Source organism: Pseudonaja textilis, chromosome 1 (genome assembly GCF_049901715.1).
Source record: "Pseudonaja textilis isolate UNSWEBS1 chromosome 1, rPseTex1.2, whole genome shotgun sequence".
NCBI lineage: Eukaryota > Metazoa > Chordata > Lepidosauria > Squamata > Elapidae > Pseudonaja > Pseudonaja textilis.
This window is the reverse complement of record NC_141990.1, coordinates 94,570,777-94,594,106: the sequence shown is the minus strand read 5'-3', so window position 1 is coordinate 94,594,106 and position 23,330 is coordinate 94,570,777. Positions and strand designations below refer to the sequence as shown.

Genomic DNA, 23,330 nt, shown 5'->3' with positions numbered 1-23,330 from the left:
GTACTAAGATTGATTGTGTTCTTTTCCTTCAGAAGCAAAACCCCTCCAAGCTAGAATGAGCTGAAATAGATTTTATTTCAAAGTTATCCAGTTAGCTTCCCTAGCTGATGTATTAGAATGTGTGCCTCCCATACTATAATTCAGCCTCTTCTCCCTTACATTATCCTTGCTAATTTTGCAAAAAATTATTCCCAAAGAGCAATGCTGATTTTTACCTAAAAGACAATGTCAGAATTGGACATTCTAGAATATTTGGAACAACATGGTGGAAAAACAAGCATTAAAAAAATTTAGATGCAGGGAATGCTTTGACAGTTGAATTGGACTTTTCTATTTAATGTCTTGGGAAATATAAATTTTTAGACAGAATTTTATAAAATGGGTAACATTGATTTATATTTCACAGAAAACCAAAATTGTTAATGGAGATCTAACAAATATATGTGCGATACAAAAAGGAACAAGACAAAGTTGCCCACTGTCTTCCCTTCTGTTAATTTTGCTTCTTGAAATTCTGAGTGGAGATATAAGGTAAGATGAGAGGATTGTGGGAGTAAAAATTTAAAAAGAGTTACAACTTAAGGGATTTTGCAGGTGCGGTTGGTTTTGGAAGATCCTTTCAAGGGAATCAAAACACTAATGGGAAATAATTTGGCGCATTAGCAAGTTTTAAGATTAACAAACAAAAGACAAAAATGACAACAAAATATGAAGATACAAGATCAAATTTATGTTGGAAAAGTAAACAACGAAGCGGGACATTTTATCAAGCTCGGTGGATGTTCAACAAAACCAGAAAATTTTGGATTCAAATACACACATCAATTCGGAAGATTTTAAAAGTTAATATATAATTAAAACCAGAGGCTTTTCTTTTAAGCCTGATTAATAGTTGGAAAAAAGTCATGGAATGTTGTTTTTATACAGGATACCTGTAGCAAGATTATCCATGTGCACAGGTGGAAAGATTCAAAATTTCCTACAATGGAGAATGGTTGGTGAAAATGACAAAATTTGACCACAAAAAAAAAAATCTAAATTTATTTTCTGGGAAAAAATGAAATTATGATAATGGTTTTTATGATAAGAAAAAATAAGTTTATAGGAAAAAATTATAGTCATGGTGTAATTAACAATAGAATAGATAATAAGAGATCAATTTATAACTGTTGTAAAGAAGCTAAGAAGCTACTTCTCTCTGTGTTTTTTTTCTTTTTTTCAGCACTTTGGATTTTGAATTTTTTCTTTCCTTTCTTCTTTCCTTTCTTCTAAATTTTAGTTTCTGTTAATATTTACCTTTATTAAAACCTAAATAAAGTATATTTTTTTAAAGTGAATTAAATACTGTCTAATGGTTGGTGAAAATGACAGAAATGAAAATTACTGTGCAAATGTATCAGCTACATTGAATTAATTAGAACTACATTCAAGTTTATGTATACAGAAAGCATTATCTATTTCATATTACTAACAGATTAATAATTTAGCATCTAATATTTCTGGAGCTTTGGCATGTTACACTTCTCTAAGTCAAAGAAAATTCTATATTATCATATATGAATAACATTTTTTTCTGGCTTCATTTATTCAGGAGTTATTCGAGCATTATTTATTCAGGCATTATTCAGGAAACTAATATTTTTTGAGTAATGCCTGAAAAAGTCATAACAGTACGTCTGCTTCCTTAACCAAAGAGTGAAAAATACTTTGAATTACCAATTTCTTAGGCAGATGATAAAAAAGGAACTTATATATTGTATAAATTACAATCAATTGAAATATTGGTTAAGAATAAAAAGCTTATTAGTATCTTTACACTGAAACTGGAATCAGGATCCGAGAGTGCTGTTGCAAGATATTTACGCAAGGTACTCCAACTTTCACAATTTAAAATATCAGATGGGGGTGCAGAACACAAGGTTTGAATGGCTTCTTGGCGGACCTAAAAATCAAGGAGAACTAAGTAAGAAAACTGCACTATTAGAATAAAATTGAAATATAAACCTACAATGAAGGCTATATCAAAAATTTAATTCTCCATCATCACCCTAATCATTAAGAATGATGGAAAAATCTCTATTTCTTCACCTTTTTCCTTTATACACCTCTAACTTCTGCTATAATTTTTACTTGCCTTCTATTATAGACTTTTTCCTCTCAGCTTGTCCTCCCAAATTCTGCACAGCTTGTCTTTGTCACAGGTTATTTGATCTGCCCTCTCCATCCCACCCCATCCCTCTCCCTCTCCTCTCCTGTCATACAGACCTTGGTCTGATTTCATAAAGCTAATCAAACTCAGAAACAGTCCAGTTTGGCACAGCAACTAAACAGCACAGGCACAGACTTCAATAGATAGTTAGGACCGCAGAAAAAAATGATTATATCCAGCCTACCTTTCACTGAGGACCTGTATACTGCATGGTTCAGAAAGAGGGCTGAGAAAATATCTACAGACCTTTCACATCCTGGCCATAAACTGTTTCAACTCCTCCCCTGGGGATGCCACTACAAGGAATTACATGCCAACACAACTAGACACAATAATTTTTCCCTTGTGCCATCTCTAGGTTGAAAACGTAATTCCCACAGCACTGTCTTATGTCTAAAGAAAACTCATATAGTAGGGTTGTATTGCTATTATCCTTCTCATTTTTCCTATTACCTTCTTCTATTGGTATCTTATGATTATATTACTCTGTATGTACACTGAGTGGTAATTTGTTGCAGACAAATTCCTTGTGTGTCCAATCACACTTGGCCAATAAAAAATGTTCTGTTATATTCTATTCTAATTCTATTCTATCCTATCCTAATCAAACTCAGACACTGGAAGATTCCAAGATTGTAGGGTAGAATGGGAAGTCAAAAAGCATCCAAGAAGTCAATGGCAGACCATTTCCTTAGCCATGCTTTTGTCAAGAAAGCTACCTGGACTATCCTTTCCCATTCTCTTCCCAACATTGGGAAGATTCAATATTGCAATTTCAATTCAATCTAAGAATGCAATGCCAACCATTGTTCTGCTTTTTTATGGAAAATAAAATTAAGCAGGTAGGCTCTAATAAAGTGGAGTAGAGTGCAGCAGTCAATGAAATAAATCATGTACCTGTTTAAAATGGAAAAGGTGAAATTTTACAGCCTCCCATATATTAGTACATAAATGCTTAACAAATGAGATTCAGGCTGTAAGAAAGGTCCTGATACATACATTTCAAACCCCCAAAGCATATTTTCTAAAAAGAGATAATATCGACTTCCGGTGGCATTCTTGTCGACGACGAATCGGAGACCGCGATTGTGCATGGCTTTGATCTGTGCTTACCCTGTTGGAGGGGTCCTTAAAGGACCGGATCCATCTGACCCACCTCGAAGGGGTGGGGGAAAGAGGGGGAGACCGCCAGCTGGATCGAGGAGAGCTACATCTCCCCTCCCTGGCTTGACAAACTCCCCTAGAAGACAGGGAGAAGCAGCAGTCTTTAATGGCTGCCCTGAAGGCGGGAAGCTGCCGGGACACAAGTTTGTGCTGGAGAGTGAAAGTGGTGAGCGGCGTGTAACTAGATAAAAGACTTTGAACATTTTTTTTGATATCCTCGAAAAGCGGAAAGAAAAAGTCCTCGTTTGGAAGAGAGGTAGCGGCAAACGAGAAATAAGCGGAAAATATAAGGTAAAGAAAAAACTGGAAATAAAGAATTATATGTGATTAGAGACTAAATTTGAAATAACATACAGAACTGGACATTAATCAGGCATTGGATAAAATGCTGGACTTATTTGGAACTGATAAATTTTAATATTAATACTACAGAAAAGTGAATTAAAAATAAAGGAATTTTAAGAAGAAAGCGATACAGAGCACCACCTAAGGGTTAAAGATTTCCTTCTTTTATGTTTCTATGGAAATTACTGGTCGTATAGAGAAGAAATGGAATAAAAGATTATTAATATAACAAGATCCCTGGAAGCTTTATTAAAAAAAAAGGGTGGGAATTACAGTTAAACATAAAAGAATGCAATACTTTGGGACTGTTAGAGGTTGATTGTGACAAGAAAACAAAAGAAAGAGAAAGTGAGATAAAAGGAGACTTTTGACAAGGACTATAGCAGAAAAACTTGACTTTTAACAAAATAAAGAATAATTTAATATACCAAAGAAATGGAAGAAATAAGTAAAGAATTTAAGTCGGAGCTCCAAATGTGAGAGATATTTAAAGAAAGAATGAAACTGGTGGAGTTAATGCTGAGTAAAGTAATGGCGTCACAGCTCGCGGAAGAACAAAGGAAGCTCAGAGACAATGAAAATAACAGCCTTGATGAGCATGAAGAACAAGGACCATTGTCAAGAATATAAAAGGACTTAAAACAGAGACATCAACACTAGAGACAATAAACAAAAGAGATAAGACACTCAAGATTAAGAGGAAGAAGGAAATATGTAAGAAGAAACCCCAAAAAAGAGAACTGAAAAGGGGAGGGGAAAACATGCTAACAGGCAGAGGGAAACAAAAACAAAATTAGAAGGGAAAAAGAAGGAAGATTGGGGAAACTTAGAAAAGAGAAACCTAGCCAAAATTAAAAGGAATGATAAAGTTATGAGATTTAGAGATAAGGGTTAGGGATTGTATAAGGGGGATCTCACATGGGAATGTATACTGGCACTTAGTTTAAAATTGCTGGAAATTATTTTAGGACTATATAACTATAACTATATGTGTGTGTGTGTGTGTGTGTGTGTATTTGTATGTGAATTATGCTGTTATGAACCCTTATATTGGAGGATTAAAATGAGATCTATTAAGAAGTTATTTTAGCAACTTCAGGGGGGGGATACCTTAAAATATATATGTTTTAAAATATACAGTTGATTATTTAATGTTAATATGTTTACAGTTGGGGAATGAATTATTAAATCAGACAGACTGAGGGGACATACCATGTGGATCCTAAATATATTGGTTTTTATTTTTATTCTTTCTAGATTGTTGATTATATAATTGACCTAGGAAAACTTTAGAATAATAATGATGTGTAATGTTGAATAAAATAGGTGGTAAGCTGAAAATGGAAATAGTAGGGGATAAAGAACTGGGAATCTATATGTGGATGAAATGATATTGATATTGAATTAATGAACTGAAATATGAAACGGAAACTTATTTAAAGATGAGTGAAATGGACAATGATATGAGATGATATTATATAAGATTGGTGGAAATGAAAGTATGATTATGTACAAGTGTTATAATCTGAACCATGTTGCCCACGTAAAGATATGTGTAAAATTAAAAAATTAAAAACTTTTTGGGGAAAAAATAAAAAAATAAAAAGAAATAATATCATGTACTTTAGTCATTCTTTGTCTTCTGTATATGTTTTGAACATCTGCAGTTCTCTGTTTCCAAACTGGGTAACTGCAATGTTTATTTCATTAAATAGAATTGAAGAAAGAGTTGTTCTTAGCAAACTAAAATCAATGCTATGTGATTTGAGGGGGAGGGATGTTCTTGAAAAAATACAGAACTGTTTTTAGTCTCAAATGTATGCACATAGTTTTGCTATATTACATTCCCACTTCTGCTGAAAACTTTTATCAAAACAGTTGATACCAGCGAGACTTATGAAGAACCATCTCAGAGAAAGGATTAGAAATAGACTATGCTTAAAGTATAAGATTGAGAAGAGGAACAGTTAATCCAGTGGGAAATAGATTCTGTCCCATTAGATCAGAAGACATATTTCCATCCATCTGCCAAGTGTCCTCATATCATTGATCACATCTCCGCCCCTTTTATTCTGATTTTCCTTGAGTTTTATGTTTTTTAAATTACAAAAATGAAACTGCTTTACTAGACTGAGAAGCAGTTCACCAAATATGAGCTTAACACATGACAAAACCAAACTTAATTTGTCCATGCAAGCGCAAAAGGGTAAGATATTTTTCCCAATTTTTTTTTTAACTTACCTCCTTAGGTTGCGCCGGATCGAGTCTTTCTACAAGCAGCTGTAATTGTTCTTGATTCATAAATGTGTAACTCTGCAATACATTGTAAAAGTGCTCACTAACCTAATACAATCAATGGAAACCGACTTTATAGGACTTTTAAAAAGAAAGAGAACATTTTAATTATTAAATCTTTTTAAAAAGTGATATGATGATTTAAAGCAGTCTCTTCCTCCACAAGAACCCCATTAAGAAATAGGTTAGATAAGTGATGGGCCCAAAGTCAATTACTGAACTTCCACATCTATGGATGGATCCATAAGCAGCCATAAACTACTACATTTTCCTCCAGGATGAATTCAGTTTATGCACACTCCTATAAATGTAACATAAAAGAATCACCCATGTTATTTAGAGAGCTGGTGAGCTAGCTGCAGCCATATTTTAAGAGTTGACTTCTCCAATGTTTGTAGGCCTCTCTTTTGTTCTACGGGTCTTTGGACCTCTATCTATCTATCTATCTATCTATCTATCTATCTATCTATCTATCTATCTATTTATCTATCTTTACTCACTCCTTTCCATTCTCTCTCCCAGTTGTCCATTTTTTCCTCTCCTATCCTGTGAACCGTTTATGCCACTGAAGTTGATGGCGGCAAGAGCTATGGATAATCTGGATGCCTCTTCTACATTATAGTGAAGATATGCAATTTAATTCCCTTCAGCACTGCAGTTAGTGAGAAATCTTTAAATGGGAGAATATTGCGTGTGCCCTAGAGTTTCTGTAAGGCACTCTCATGTATTTTGTCTTCCGCCAAAGAAAATGCACGTCTCTAAAAATCAATAGGCCTCTAGACTTCACTTTAAATGGAATAGATTTTATTTATTGATTTTATCATAACAGTTTCAAGAAAATACAACTTTAAGTCTAGCAGTGTAAATTAGAGAAAACAATCTCTCACTGCCTTTGTCAGCAGTAAACGCTAAGAACCACAAAGAAAGAAATGCCTATTTTCCACTAACTTTGGTGCAAAATCTTCTATCATGCTGATATAAATTTATGTGAGTGAAAAACCTGGTATGATATAGACCACCCTAGTCTTCCGTATCACATCCCAATTTCTGCTCATTTGGATTTTACAGTGTAAGAAATACCCACCCCCCCAAAAAACTAATTTATACTGTAATCAGAAGCAATCCACTCATAACCTCACATATTTTCCCGACAGTACCTTGACTCGCTGCCTCAAGATGCCAGCTTATCTCTGAAAATGGCAAAGGATGAAATTGGAGATATTGATAGCAACAATCATAAGGCATAGCTGCAGATGCATAATTTTCATCCAATATAAATAAGTACTTGTAGAAATTCAGATCTATTTACTAATAAAGAAAAGCATGTACCTTCACCATCCATAGGATTAAAAGAAACTACACTCAGTACAGAACTGAAAACATTGTTTCAGAATTAATCTTTTCTCCTCTCCAAGATAGATCAGCTGTAGCTCCCCTTGATAATCCACATGCCACTTCGATACTGGTATAATTTTCTTTTCTATAGAGGCATTTGCCAGTATGGTCATGTCTAGTAATTAAGATCTGTGCTACTTTTTCCTAGCATTGTTCTTTCTGTTCTAGTTCTCAACTTTTTTGTTCTCTAGTTCTTTCAAAGCTTTATGCTTTGGATTGTTCCTATCTTCACAAGCAACTTTTGCCTCAGAATATTTAGATACATCATCTCTTAATCTAATGGGAACATACAGTACTCTAATTTGACTAAGATGTGTGAAGTATTTGCCAATTTTTAAAATGATAAACAGCGGGAATCTAATGAACAACCTATACTCCAGACATTTCTTTTAATTTTCTGGGACCTGTTTTCTGTTCTCCTTACTATCAATCACAATAATTTCAACAATTATGCCCTATTGTTCTTCATTTTCCTCTCAAAATCTCTATTTTTCAAACTAATTGTGTGTGCATGTACTTTTAGTTTTACTGGTTAGAGAGCCCTGTCATTTCCACATTGCCTCATTCCTTGGCATATGCATTCTTCTCTAAACCCATCTCTTTTTTTCCCCTGGGAGGGCAATGAAAAAAACAGCATACCAGTCCAAGCAATAGAAACTAAATATATTAATTGAGCCATTTTTCTCTTTTGAAATACAGATGCTTCTGAACGTGTTAGAAATAAAATCTGCAAGTTTGGTTATGAATGATAACTTAAGACATCCGTGGAGATGATACAGCATGAATCTGTAGTGTGTAGTCTTTGACAACACATTTTTCTCATTGTCTGAAATATATGCAGTTTATTAATTTGATATACAAGTGAGCAAAGGATGACAGTTTTAAATGTTGATGCATGTTTGTATTCAGTATGAGACTATATCAGTTTGCCAACCCTTTCCTATAGTTGCAACCCAAAGCAGGTTTTTCAGGATAATTGTTTTCCAGCTTTAAACAACCATGACCTAAAAAAAGAAACAACCAACCGTTTTGTCCATATTCAAAAGGAATACATTTTGGAAACTGAATGGTGAATTCCCCTTTTCTCCTTTACAGTCTTCAAAACACTAACTCTGAGTCTAGAGAAAAACTTATTGCTGGGCTATGACAACAAAGTCTAGGCTTCATTTGATTCCTTTTTGTTATCTGGGATACAACAAGAAAAAGAAGCATAAGAAGGGGATCAGAAGAACTAGAAGGTTAAATAAATGACAAAGGAGATAGAAACTTAATTTGTGAAAATATTATCTTTAACACTGTTGCATAGCTCCAAATAGTCCCAGTCAGTCATTCTCTCTCTCTCCCTCCCCCCTCTCCATCCATTCCTTTGTATAATTGCATACCTGGTTAAAGGAAGAATCGCTATCAGAACAGTTATCTGCATAATAACTGTTGGGTGGTTCTGTTTTCACTTTTCTTTGCATCTCTTTGTAGCGCATTTGATCTTCTTCAAACTTGTTAATTAGCGATTCAACTACAACCATCATGACATTCTTCAGCGAATGCATCATTTCTCTATACCTTCAGTTAAAAAGTTATTTAAAAAACAAATTATTAAAATTCATGTGTTGTATCATGTACAAAGTAACTTCCTAACACTCCAAGTTAGGAAAAAAATGTTACTGAAACCGATGAGTACTGTCTAAAGAAAAGTATACACTGAGATGTAAACATGCAATCTTACATATACTTATTCAGAACCAAGTCCAACTGAATCCAGCAAAATTCATTACCATATATGAGTTCAGAATTGCATCCTACGTCATTCTGAATTCAAAATATTATTTTCCACTAGACCAGTTCAAGATAATATAAAGATGGACATTACAGACAGTCCTCGACTTACAACATTTCATTTAGTGACTATTCAAAATTACAACAGAACTGCAAAAAGTGACTTATGACTGTTTTTGTCATGCCCCGGTGGAGACTGACTCTGAGGGAGAGGAGGAACAGCCGGCAGGGAGTGAAAGTGTGGCTCTGGAGGTCGTGGAGGAGGCTGGGGAAGGGCAGAGGCCGGCTGAGCAGTCAGAGGAGGACCCAGGCCCATCCTCTATCCATCCTAGGGCAGGCAGGGAGGAGAGGATAAGGGAGAGACGTGGTCTACTCAGGAGGAGAGGGCCTTGATCCTCTTCATGGGCTGCAGGTGTGAGAACTGCATAAGAGTTTGGACCTGTGTTCTGGCAAACGCTGGAGACAAAGCGTGTTTTATTTTGATTTGAGGTTATCTTGGTTGGCATCCTTCCAACAGACTGTGCCTTGTTATCTCCTTGAATTTAGTAAATAGTTCTCTTGTTCCGTTGTGGAAATTTCATCATTGTAGTTTGTTTGGTTTTTATTTTTACCTCTATCTGCTCATTAAGTTCAGACTGTATTGCTTTCTTTTGAAGATTATTTTTGAGTATGTTTTAGCTCCAACTGAGAATTATTGAACAGTAGGGCCAAGTTGGAGGCATTAAAGGACATTTATTTACGTTTTGGATTTTGTTACGTTTGTGTTACACTTTGGGTCATCACAGTTTTTCACACTTATGACTATTGCAGCATCCCCATGGCCATGTGATAAAAAAAATCAGACGCTTGGCAACTGACTCATTTATGATGGTTGCAGTGTCCTGAGGTCATGTGATCCCCTTTTGCAACCTTCAGAAAGCAAAATCAATGGGGAAGCCAGTTTCACTTAATAACTAACTTAACAATGGCAGTGATTCAATTGCGGCCAGAAAGCTTGTAAAATGGAGCAAAACTCACTTAACAAATGTCACATTTAGCAACAGTAATTTGGGGCTCAGTTGTGAGTTGTAAGTCGAGGACTACCCAAATACTTCATTTCCTAAACAAAAATACCCTGCTTTATTCAAAAATCCAAATTAGTATTGGAAGAACACCATCCAACGTTTTAGATTCCCAATTATTTAGCAGAATACAGGCATGATACCTAAACATTACAAAACATCAAGGTTATTTTTAGTAGCAATTCTTGTAATTCTTAGGTGAATGTATTCAGCACTTGTAATCATCTGTGCGTTTTGGTTGGGATTACTGTTTATATCAATTTGTGATTACAACTGTATTACTATGCACTAGCAGATTCTAATGCTGTTATTTATGCATTTCCCTAAACAACATTTCCACCTCTTAGAATGGTATGTTGTGTTAATAAACCAAGGAGAAATGTATGAATGCACCACACTTGCATAATTCTGGTGAGATTATGTAAAACATACGAAATTGTCAAAGACTCTTATGAAATAAGATGAATTGAACAGAAACCTTGAGATATTGTATATTATTTTCAAGCATAGAATATGAGGGAGGGAGGGAGGGAAGGGAGGGAGGGAGGAAGGAATTAAAAATTACAAATATATATTTACAGAGGCTTTAGCTTTTGCTTTGGATATTGTATAATTAGAGGCCCTCACACAGGTATGAATGCTGCATGACTAGAAGATAAATAATATTTATGCTTTTTAAGGACTGAATTCTTCAATTAAAAAAAAAAGTACCTTGCCTAGCTAGCTCAATTCCTGAATGTAAATAAATGGCTTATTAAAAATACAGCAGGCCACACATGCTAATTTATAAAAGCAATTAAGTACTGATTAAGTAACAGAGTTTTTCACAATGACATTTCTAATTTCCTTTTACAGAATGTGGCCATCCACATATCACTGCAATTAACTATTAAAACATTTGTAAGATTGATCTCGTCATTAGAGTTGGACATTGAACATTCCTGCACAGCGTTCCTTTCGCTCTTGATATTTCTGCCTTTCTATCATATGAACTACTGCCTGACAGTTTTATATGTGATTTTACTAAAAACAATACACCTTTCCCATTATATTTTGTCTGACACAAATATTTCCTTGCTTGTTGGGAAAGAAACATTTCATTAAGCATATTTGTTTTCTTTCTGTTATCAGTTGTAGCAATTTGTTAATACAGTTTCAATTTTTAAATGGCTACCATTTATCACTAAAACCATAAAATCTAAATTCTAATCAAAAGATTATCTATGTGTGTGAAAGTACTAATGTGTGACCTGTATTGCCAAGCTCAGAAAACAACAGCACATCCGTTAGCATTATCTTCAGAAATGAAAATCTCCCTTAGTACAAATAGTCCTTGACTTATAACCACAACCAAGCCCAATATTTCTGCTGCTAAGCAAGACATTTGTTAAGTGAATTTTGCCCCATTCTGCGACCTTGCTTACCAGTTATTAAATGAATCATTGCAGTTCTTAAATTAATAACATGGCTGTGAATTTGGCTTACCCATTGACTTTGCTTATCAAAAAGTCGCAAAAGATGATCACATGACCCTAAGACACTGCAAACATCATAAATAAGAGCCAGTTGCCGTGTATCTGAATTTTGATCATGTGACCACAGGGAAAAATAATAAATCATCACTTTTTACAGTATTGTTGTAACTTTGAATTGTCACTAAATGAACCATTGTAAATTGAGGATGACCTGTAGTATTATTTTATCCTGTACTTCTTTAAGATATCCTGCACTATAAAATTGTTAAAGATAGGCAAAACTTTAATGTTGAAAAATTAGTATTCAGTGAGCTTTAATCTTTGTCCTTCTGTTATTTTTTTAAAGACATTTTTTATGTTTGCTTAACACCCCAGAGGGGATTATATTCAGAACACATCCTTCCTTTGTACTACTATTTGGAAGGAATCTTGTATCGCATAAGTTGACTATATTTCTCACACTGCTTTTTCCTAAAGGTATTTTATGTAATAAAGAACGGTAAAGCTGAATATTGGAATTTGCTTGAGAGGAAAACAGGGATAGAATCGTAAACTGGTATGGGGCCATTTTAGCAATCAATACTAATCCTTTGTTCAGTGCAGAAAAGCATCGCATTGCCTAATGGCAAGTTTGAAGGCCAGAGCCGTGTCACTTTTCAGTAGTTCCTACCTGCCTGAAGTTCACAAATTAAGAATGTTATTTTGAAAGCACACAAATATTTTATTTATTTGTGTGTGTGTGTGAAATAGGAGCTACATGTTGATTTGAAAAGGCAGATTTCTCCAAATATGTAAAATGAACAATAATCTGATAAAACAAGGAGCAAGGTAAACAAGAAATTTGTAAGAGTGGTTACAATATTCAGAAAAAAAACACCATAAGGAATGTTATAAGACACTCAAACTCAAAAACAAGGAGAAAGGAATAAGTTACAGGTAGTCCTTGGTTTACAACAGCTCACTTAGGGACCTTTTGATGTTACAACAGCACTGAAAAAAGTGACTTATGACCATTTTTTACACTTATGAACGTTGCACAGGGGTGGGATGCTACCGGTTCTGCCCGGCTCTTTAGAACCGGTAGCTCTGAAGGGCAGCAGACACCGAACTGGTTCTGTGTTTGCTGCTGTTTGGCCCACCCGCCCGCTTGGGCTCTTACCTGACCTTTATTTCCTGCTTTTTCAACCTCAACTGCTTTGCGCATCACAGCTGAGGTTGAAAAAGCAGGAAAAAAGAGGCTTTTCAAACGCTGCACACTAGTGTGCTGCGCTTTTCAGCTCTCCGGGCGGCACAGCTTAAAGTGTTTTTACATGCGTGTGCAGCAAAACAGTCACCGAACCGGTAGTAACCCCAGTTGAATCCCACCCCTGCAGCATCCCCATAGTCACATGATTTACATTTGGATGCTTGACAACTGACATTTATAACATGAGGTCATGTGATCACTTTCTGCAAACCTTCTGACAAACAAAGTTAAGGGGCAAGCCAGATTCACTTAACAATGGTGCTACTAATTTAACAACTGCACTGATTCACTTAACAAAATGTGGCAAGAAAAGTTGTAAAATGGGGCAAAACTCATTTAACAAATTTCTCAGTTAGCAACATAAAGTTTGGGCTCACTTGTGGTAATAAATTGAGGACTACCTGTAATTAGGCATTTGCTTTTGGAAATTGAGTTTTAGATATGTTTCTACATATACTTACTCCTTTGATTCCCGGGTCTTTTTAGTAACATGCTGTACCAGAGTGTCATAATTCGAACCTTCCCCCTGATTTTGGGCTGATGTACATTTTTCAGTTTCTTCTTCTATTACGGACCCCAAGATGTTACTTATATATTCTCTAAGATACTTTACAAATTCATAGCTGTAATAACAATTAAAATGTAAAACATTATGCTTAATGTCAATTTGTTTTTAATAATAAACATATTTCATCAAGCAACTATAAGTATATTCGATAACTATGGTAAAGACTACATGGACATTTTGGAAGAATTTTAGAGATTAAGTGAAACTGGACATTAAATTCAGACACCAAATAGCATCTGAGACCTGTATGTCAACTGAAAATGTTGAATGTCTTTTCCCCTAATTAAAGAAAATGATTGCTTAAAGCAGAGTTCACCAACCTCTGGGTCATGGCCCACTACCAGGCTGTGGCCTATTCAGATTTGGCCCACAAGTGGCTGGCCAGTGTGTGCGCATGTGCAGCTCAACTTGTGGAAGCAGCGGGACAGCAGGCAGTCATACTTGTCCATGCCAGCCTGCTGCTTGCGCAAGTTGAGCTGTGCACATGCAGACCGGGCCATCACTCAAGCAAGGGTTATGTGTGCACACGTACACACACCAGCCCACAGCTCATGCGACTGTTGTGGCCTGCCAGCAGCTGATGGAGCTGGCAGAAGAGTCAGACAGCTAGTGAGGAGGTTGGGGAGGAACCTGGGCCTGGCCTGGAGGATGAGGAAGATCTGGATGAGGCTGCTGCATCAGAGGCAGAGATGGGGCCAGGGCAGGCTGGCAGTCAGCATCTGCCTTCAGACTCAGACAACAGTGAGGTGGGGGAGCTCATGGAACCGGTTCCCAGCCTGCACATGCACAGAGCTAGTAGAAGACAAGAACAATTGAGAAAGCAGGGTTGACTCAGGAGTAAGGCCACACCTCGGAGATGAATGGCCCCTCCCATAGGACATAAAAGAGGAGCGAACGGGACATGAGCTTTTGCAGGAAGCAATTAGTTTGTTTGCCCAGAACATACACTTTGAAAAATCCTGTTTGACGTTTTTGCCCTGTGTCTGGCAATTAGTTCTCTGGCCGCATTCCAAGTGTGATAAGTGGGTGTTTATCAACATTCCCTGAAAGACTGTATGTGAAGTCTTATGAATGAACGTAATTCACAGCTGTGAAATAAGAGGTTTTGCTGGGATGAAGATTGTGTTCTATGCTTTCTAAGGAAGCCTAGAAAGCCTAGAACAGTGACCCAGTTCCCCTTCCCCACCCTGCCAGGCCACCAGATTAGAGAAACTGATGGTTGGAATAACAGAAGAAGTAAATACAAGTACCCACTTTATGCCATATTCCAAAACTTGAAATAGTGCAATTAATATCTATTAGGCACATTATTTACAATAATTATACAGTCCTGTTTTCTTGACAAAATTTTAGAAGTAGTTTGTCCTGGCCTGCTTACTAGGGCTGAGAGGAAATGAACAGCCCAAGGTCACCCAACTGACTTTGTACCTAAAGCAGGTCTAGGATTTGTGGGCTCCTGGTTTCTAGGTTGGTGCCTTAGCCACTAAGGAAGAGTTCTGATGGAAGAGTTTCCCTTTTAAAATTACCACAATATCACAAAATCATGTCAACGAATTACTTATGAAAGTTCTCATCTGTTTCTTCCAAATGGAGTAGAATCTCTTCGGCACATTCTACAGATGGTGCTCCTGTGATTTTTTCTTTGACACTTTGCAATAACTGTCTGAGCATAGGTTGCAAGAGAGCTTCATCTTCAATAGAAAAATGAGACATCTACAGAGAGAAACACAGAAGCAAAATATGAGTGATCGACCCCTGCAAGATCTTATTAACCAGCTATAAAGTAAACAGAATTTATCTGTTGGTTTGTAAATACTGTGTGGGGATCTTGAAAGTCTACACTCTACCCCTTCTTAAAAAGTCAGATGAGAGAAACTAGAAATTACAGGTTTTAATTTATGGCCCCATTCTCTGGAATATCCTGTCTAAGAATTCCATAAATAGTACTCTTTCTTAGTATCAAAGAAAATATTAAAGATGTGATTCTTCAGGAGATAATGCTTACTACTTTAGACAGTTGAATGTGTGACATATATTGAAGAATTGTAATAGTACATTTAATGATATATGGTTTTCAGTTTATCATTTAGTCATATTTTGTCTTACACTATAAATATTCTGTAGTCTGTTAGGTATAAAAATGAAGTAAAAAATTAAATTATACTATGTGTATAAACATCGAAGGCAAACGAAAGAATAATATCCTAAAGATTAACAAGGAAGTCACAATGATGGACTATCTCTAACCTCAGATATTCTACCTCCTTCTGCAGCAAGGGAGCATAAGGCAAAAAAAGAACCATGTGTCCAACTTCAGGGTGAAAAAATGGAATTCAAAATGTTGCCTGCTAATATAATTGATGTAGTTCCCAGGTAATTCTAAGCCAAAATTCTATGAGTTTACTTATTGCTTCACAATGTCTAAAATACCAAATATTTACAAATAAACTTGGGATTCTTAACCAACACTTTAAATTTTGCCTAACAAGTACATGAAAAATTTAGATTGTTCTCAAACATGTCACAGATACTATTAAGAGTACCAAATTCTCTTAATTGGCTAATAGGGAGGAATCCCAACTAAAGATTGCTTGTGCCTCTTTTCACTTATTAAAGTAAAATTTGAGGTTCCTTTCCACCACTAGCCAATTGATTTCTTGAAGCCTGCATTATTTTTATTATTTTGCATTTTTGTAAATATATTGCTAATTAATTAAGAGAGCTTGTTTGGTAGAATAGTTAAAAGTGCTGGCCTAGAAATCAAGAGATATGAGTTCTCAGCCTCTCTTAACCCAATGGGTTACTTTGTGCCAGAAACACTCTCTCTCAGTCCAACCCACAACACAGGGTTATTGTGGGGAAAATACAGTATTGTGGGTAGGTGGCAGGAGTATTAGTTATGTTTGCCACCTTGAAATAAATATAAAAGGTGGGATGAAAATAATTAAAATAATTTGATAAGATTTCACTTATCAACTATCAAATTTTGCTCATTTGTAACTATTAAATGGAAAAAAGGACGCTGTCTCTTCCTTAAAAATGTAGCTGAATATGTAGTACAATAACTGGAATATATGATCTCAGTTTGCCTCTGGCTGGGAAACAATTAAGAGTATAATTGTTTTTACAGGATATGGATAATTAGAGTACATCCACCAATGTTTGTTTCAGATTTGTTGTATTGTATATCCTAAATGAGCAAAAACTTTTATGCAAGACCAAGGAATTTTATAGGAACCTCATTTGGAATGTTACCTCTTTTTACAGTCTGCCCCAATTGACAGGAATTACAGGAGCTGAAGACATATGTTGTACAAAAAGTATTCACTTAACAGAGAATAAAAACTTCAGTAAGACAGTTTAATTTCACCGAATGAAATTCCTATTTGAGTAAAGCCATACAACCATAACCAGCTATGGGCATCCTTTGCGTAACCCTACGTAATCCTTCGTAAACCCTACAAAGATCTGAGTTTGATTCCTGATCACTACTGTGACACATACATGTTGTGGGATGGGGATGGGTATTGGTGGCAACAACATACAAGTAATTTGCCCTTGCATTTTTTGGAGATATTACTATTCAGTCTTAAGGAATGATTTCCCATCCGAGTCGTAATCAAGCTTAATCCCGTTTAGCTTTTCCCAAATCAGCCACCTTTGACTAGTCACTGCCACCTGCTGCCATCAACCAGCGAATTAGTATCCGTTTTTCTTACAAAAGGGGCAAAGCTAAATTTGGAGTAAATCCTGTCGAGCCCAATAAAACTTCCTTCCAAGGATACCTAATCATGCACGAAGTATCAAAATCATGTGCTGACATTCTCTTGATTTTAAGGGGATGGGCTTGGCGTTAACACAACGTTGGAACAAATGATTCCTTCGAAGCAAGAAATGCGAGATCGGGTAAAAAGGAGCTGGCACATGAGAATCTGCCGCTCTCTTAAATGCGTGGATGTAGAAGCATCCCAGGTGCGGTAGGGTTATGGAGCCCTGGACACGGGAAACAGGACTACAACGTTGAAAATCTCTGTAATACGGATAAACCTATATATAAGCGGGTTTGGAGGGGGGAATTATGATTACCATTAATCTGTGTTTTGCCGGGCCGAAGCTCTGTTCAAAGAGGGACCGCTCCAGCCAGCAGCCGACAGTCCAGATCCCAGGAAAATGCCCGGGATGTGAGGCTGGGCGGACCTGACGATGGCGGCAACGGCGGCGGCAACAGAAACGGATGAGAAAATAAGCGAGGCACTCAGGAAGGAGAAACGGGGGCAGTGCTTCCGCGCCAGAGTCGCAGGCACAGACGCCTCGCCCCTCTGGTCTCCTATTGGTCCAAACAGAGTGGGGGAGTGGCCATAAAACTTGGATATAAGGATGCTTTTACGCCGCGAGTTAAGGGTTTGGATAGCTAATGTTAAGTGTGGCGGGCGGTCTTGTGCAATAGTAAGGCTTCCCCCACCATCTTCGAAAAGTAATCCTGCGTATTATATCATTACTGAAACTATGGTGGATTTACTCCACGGTAAGCTCAAGTTTCTAGGTTTCCCTCCCTCTTTAGCCAAATGCTCGTCCTAGTAATGTAAGAGTGTATGGTACCTGACTCTCAACTCTGGGTAGAACACGATTTATCCAGGCGGGGTAGTGATCAGAAAGTATATAAAATATAGATTTTATTTTCCATATAAGGTTTTCTAACCATGTTTTAATAGTTTTTTTTTCTTCTGGGCTCCTTTGCTTATGTTGTGAATTGTTTTCGTTTAATACTATATTTTGTAACATCCATTTTACTCTCTGAATTCAGAAGAGACCTAACCCTAATTTTAAGTGGATTTGCACGCCAATGGGATTCTCAAGTATTTTACCAGGAAATATCGGGCTGGCTCAAAAAAAAAACAAGAGACCTCCTAAGCATACTGATGCAGTATGAATCCATTGGTGACATCCATTTTGCTCAGAGTTCATGGTGACCTAAACCTAACACTTAAGTGGGTTTGCCCCCAATGGGATATTTGTATGCATTTTTGCAGGAAATGTAGATGGCCATGCTCAAAAAATCAGTGACCTCGTAAGCATAATGGTGAACCGGCAAATAACACCTCTTTGGAGATTTTACAGTCTCTTTCCCCTGCCACACCCACCAAGCCACGCCCACAGAACCAGTAGTAAAAAAAGGTTGAATCCCACCACTGCTCCTCATCCTAATTAAGTGACCCAATGAAAGTTTCCCAAATGTTTTACCTGGAAACATAGATAGGATGGGCTTGGAAAGTGTGCCCTTTTAAACATATTGATGTGCTATGAACCCATTGGCAACATACATTTTGTTCTCCAAGATCATGTAATCAATCCTAGGTATGTTGGCCTTCTAATGGAATTTTCCCATATATTTTACCAGGAAACAGATAGATAGGTCTCAAAAAGTGAGGAACCCTGGTAGCATACTTCAAATGCTGTATTGCAGGCTAACTCTTCCCAAAGTCTGGAATTTCACTCTGACTCAAGGTTGACTCAGCTTCCAAGGTCGGTAAAATAAGGACCCAGATTGTTGAGAGCAATATGCTGTCTTTTTAAAATACTCAAGATGCTTCTGGACATTAAATGTTGATTAAAAATATCCCAATCTTTTGAAAAAGTAAAACACTATATTAGATGCTAAGAAAACTACTTTTAGCAAAAGTAGCATTCCTTTTCTGTTTTCCTTTTACAAGATTTTAATGAGATGCTATATTGCCTCTCTATTTTTCTAGCTTTTGCTTTTTGCTAAATCACTGAATAATTATATTGCTTCTACATTTCACTTATTCTTCTTCTGTTTATTCGCCTTATGGTGGTGTTAGATATTAGATTGCATATAACTCAGTATAATACCAAGCTATTGATTTTCATCATTTAAACAGATGTTTCTGTTGCATATGGGAAAAGATATGAGCAAAATATTGTAAATTGTTGATATTTCTTCTTTAACATGTATTGAAGGAAGAACAAAATGCAACGACAACCCTCATTTCACGAATATATTAACTACAAATAGTACCAAAATGAGGCAATGCATGTTTGAATTCCATGTCTTTTGTGAGTTTTCACCGTTAAATTTGCAACAGATGGTGCAATGTTATGGCCATATTGTTTGTTTCTGTATTTTCTGTTCTTCCTAAACAATGGAGGAATAGCATAATCCAGAACTCTGCTTTGCTACTGTGTTGTTAATATACTTGTTTTCAATGAGTCACTCCTGAGCTAAAATTTGCTTACTTGAGAAATCCAGAATGAAAATTTTTGACTGGGGATGTGGATATTATGAAAAATTATGCTTGCCTATATGTGTATGTCCACATCTGTCTGACTTCCATGTATGTTTCTGTCTGTCTTCTATCAATAGATAATTACCGGTAATCACATGAACTTAGAATGACACATAAACTAAGCCTCACAAATAGGCTTTTGAATTGAGTATCTTACCAGCACACAGTTCCGTTCCAGGTATTGAATTATCTATCATTAGTTTTTATTTCATTTTTTTGCGTGTGTAAAGTCTCATAGCAATAAAATTTGAGAGCTAGGAAGTAATTATCTTTGATACTCTGTTGATATCCAAGATATTTTAAAAAATTATTTTTTAAATCAGCAAACTGAACAATGTTATATCAAACTGATTTCTATATGTGAATGCATGTTTCCAAATTTAGTGTGAAATCCAACCTGTGTCCAAACAACAAAATCTCACCCCTTTTCCTCCCCAAAATCTTGTTCTGCTTATTGGCAGCAACTTCTGGCGTAGATTTGTGTGATGGGTATATTTTTATTTACACAAAAAGAAGACTGGGTTTCCCCCCAAATAACTTACTTTTAAAATGGAAGTGTTTGTTTATATTCGACTGAGAATAATGAATGTGGAAACAGATGAACTTTCTTCAGTCTAATGTTCCTTTTTGTGTGGGAGGATTATCTTAAATTCAGATACTTTTTTCCTTTTAGGGAAGTGCAGAATTTTTTTTTAAATGATGGCTTCACTTAACATAGTGGTCCCCAATCTTTTTGATACCAGGGACCAGTTTCTTGGAAAACAATTTTTCTACAGACTGCGGGCTGAGGAGGGAGAAGGAGCTCCAACCTAGATCCCTCACATACGCAGTTTACAGTAGAGTTTGCGCTCCTATAAGAATCTGGTGCTGTGAGATGGAGCTGAAGCTGTGATGCTGGCACTGGCGAGTGGCTGCAAATACAGATGAAGCTTCGCTTGTTTGCCCGCCATCCACCTCTAACTATGCAGCACAGTTCCTAACAGGCCACAGATTTGTACCTGTCAATGGCCTCATGGTTGGGGACCTCTGACTTAATACCAAAATGTTCTGACAAATGGTTATCCAACATCTTTTTAAAAACTTCTAGCGTTGGAGCATTCACAATTTCTAGGGGCAAGTTGTTCCACTGATAAATTGTTCTGTCAGGAAATTTCTCCTTAGTTCTAAGTTGCATCTCTCCTTCTTGTCCTGCCCTCAGCTGCTTTGGAGAATAGTTTGACTTCCTTTTTTTGTGGCAGTCCCTGAGATATTAGAACACTGGTAAAATTCTAATTCTAATTTTATGCAGTCAAACAGGGTTTTTTTTTTGTCTGTTTCTGGATAAAACAAATATGCAACCGTTGTACACAACTAAAAGCTAAGGTCCAGCCTACTTTTGTCTGACTCCCATAAATCCATTCACATTTTAAGGCCATTGCAGTGATCCTTTAAAAGCAAGCCAATTAAGATTCCATCTGTTTCCCAGTTAAAATGAGTATAAACTAATTCAGGTGATAGCTCTTGTAGTTAGTTAATGACTATTCCTTTTCTCTCAGGCTGGTTTAAGCACAACTGCTAATTCAATCATTGCAAGTAAACTTGCCAAATTTATTCTTGACACCCAGTAAACAATCTGCTATTTAAAGAAAAATGGTATGGGTAAGGATAATTGTTTTGAAATTATTTTTCTTTACGAATATTTGAATTGATTGTTGGGCTGCCAAAACCACAGGTGAATTAGTTAGCCATACACATTTAAATAAAAATAATGGAAATAATATACCATGGAAACCTTGCTTTTTACATAGTTTTCACCATATAGTTTAATTTTGTTGGTTTGTTTTTAAATTTTCCAGGTGTCAACCATAACAAATAACAAAGGTTAATGTTTCTCTTTCTGCATCCTCAATTTCTAGTTCCTAATATTATGGAGTTAAACATTTAAAAGGGACATCTTACTAGGCATACCATGATCATGTATTGATTACTGAAGCTGTGCACTATGTGTGGGAGTTTGGGTATGAGAATATATAGGCTTGTGTCTATCCAATCACCAACATACGAAATGCTATATTAACACAAAGTTTGTGAAGGGAAGAGAGTGTTGCTATTAAGGACAATATTAAGATTATTGCTTCACTCTTAGTTTCTACTGTCCTTTACTGTTCACACCTTGCTTTTATTATCGAGGTGTAGTTTTGTTGCTGCAAAACCACCCCCAAATGGTACCACAGTGTAAAATTAACTGCTGCCATGAAGATCTATATGCTGATATCCTACACTTGTCTACTGTTACTTTTGCATACCAAAAGATGGAACCAATGTTGAGGAAAGATTCACTAGAAGTACTTCTTCCAGATATTCTCTACTTAATAAATACCTCTTGTGGTTCTTGAACAAGAAATTACTTTGGCTACATGTGCAAATGAAGTGCTATTCCTTCCCTGACCATCTTTATTCAGATATATTTTGGCTGCTTTGTTATCATCTGTGGGCAGAGTTGTATGAGCCCTCAGGAATGTTGTCCCAAAGGTAAAGATGCAACTGGACTTTCTGATTTTTCTTTGAAAACATTTTGCTTCTCATCCAAGAAGCTTCTTCAGCTTTTCTGTTGAAGAAGCTTCTTGGATGAGAAGCAAAATGTGAAAAAACAGGGAGTCCAGTTGCCTCTTGAAAAACCATCTCTGGGACAACCATGGCCTGGATTACTGAGAATCCCCATAGACCTTCAGGAACATTCCATTCTGTGCAATGCAAGCTTCATTCATAATAACCACCCATCTTAGCAAGTGACTTTTCCATCCATCTGCACATGGCAATACTAAATGGTATGCTTGCAACTGCCTGACAAGCCACAGGGTGATGGCAGGTCTTCACTGAGTAGGGGTGGAAAGTTCATAGGTCACACAAAATTCTTCATTTTTTTTTTCTGTGTCTGCTGAAAACCTAGGAGCACCAGACAAGAGACATGGGAGACATGATATGAGAACACATGGAAATCCAGCAGTAAATGCTGGAGGAGTAGAAAACATAGTAGCAGCACAGTCCCACCCACCACAATGGAACCAGAGCTTGTTCAGTAAGCTAGAATGCAGCAGCCAGACCAACACTTGCAACAGCTGGAAAACACTTTTGAAATGGAAGATGCGTGGAGATTCCCTTCATGGTGTCTGACATGAGTTGAAGGCAATGTGTGTTGCTATTTTTACAAAACAGTAAGTGACCTGTCCTCACACCAGAGCAAGCAAGATATGGATGAGCCTCAAGTCTTGCTTGTTCTGTTTTCAAACTCTGTAATTAAGGGCTGAACCATCACACAGGAACCCCAGCTAGCAAGCCGCAGCAAATGGGGAGGAAAGCAAGATTCAGAACAAAGGAATTAGGCTGCATTTCATTTTACCAAGTTGTCATTAAAGCTGTGAGGTCATTAAAACCATTAAAGCCTTTGGCTGAATTGTCCACTTCTACCCAGCCAGCCATACAGTAACCTAAATAATATTTTTCCCTTACACCCC

The 23,330-nt window shown here is 36.6% G+C and overlaps 1 protein-coding gene across 3 annotated transcripts in view; it reads right to left on the bottom strand.

Moving 5' to 3' along the window:
* Nucleotides 1-17,795, bottom strand: part of TBC1D32 (TBC1 domain family member 32) — a 96,674-nt gene extending 78,879 nt beyond the window's left edge. The window contains exons 1-6 of one of the 3 annotated variants that reach the window (XM_087941977.1): nucleotides 17,618-17,795; nucleotides 15,090-15,244; nucleotides 13,425-13,586; nucleotides 8,791-8,968; nucleotides 5,960-6,031; nucleotides 1,817-1,942 (exon numbers count right to left, since the gene is read on the bottom strand). In XM_087941977.1, coding sequence (XP_087798103.1) covers nucleotides 1,817-1,942; nucleotides 5,960-6,031; nucleotides 8,791-8,968; nucleotides 13,425-13,586; nucleotides 15,090-15,244; nucleotides 17,618-17,620 — 696 coding nt within the window. In that variant the 5' untranslated portion in view covers nucleotides 17,621-17,795. Of the gene's footprint in view, nucleotides 1-1,816; nucleotides 1,943-5,959; nucleotides 6,032-7,170; nucleotides 7,204-8,790; nucleotides 8,969-13,424; nucleotides 13,587-15,089; nucleotides 15,245-17,617 lie in introns of those variants that run through there. The other 2 variants (XM_087941981.1, XM_087941980.1) reach the window with 2 other exon arrangements.
* Between the last annotated feature and the right edge of the window lie 5,535 nt (nucleotides 17,796-23,330).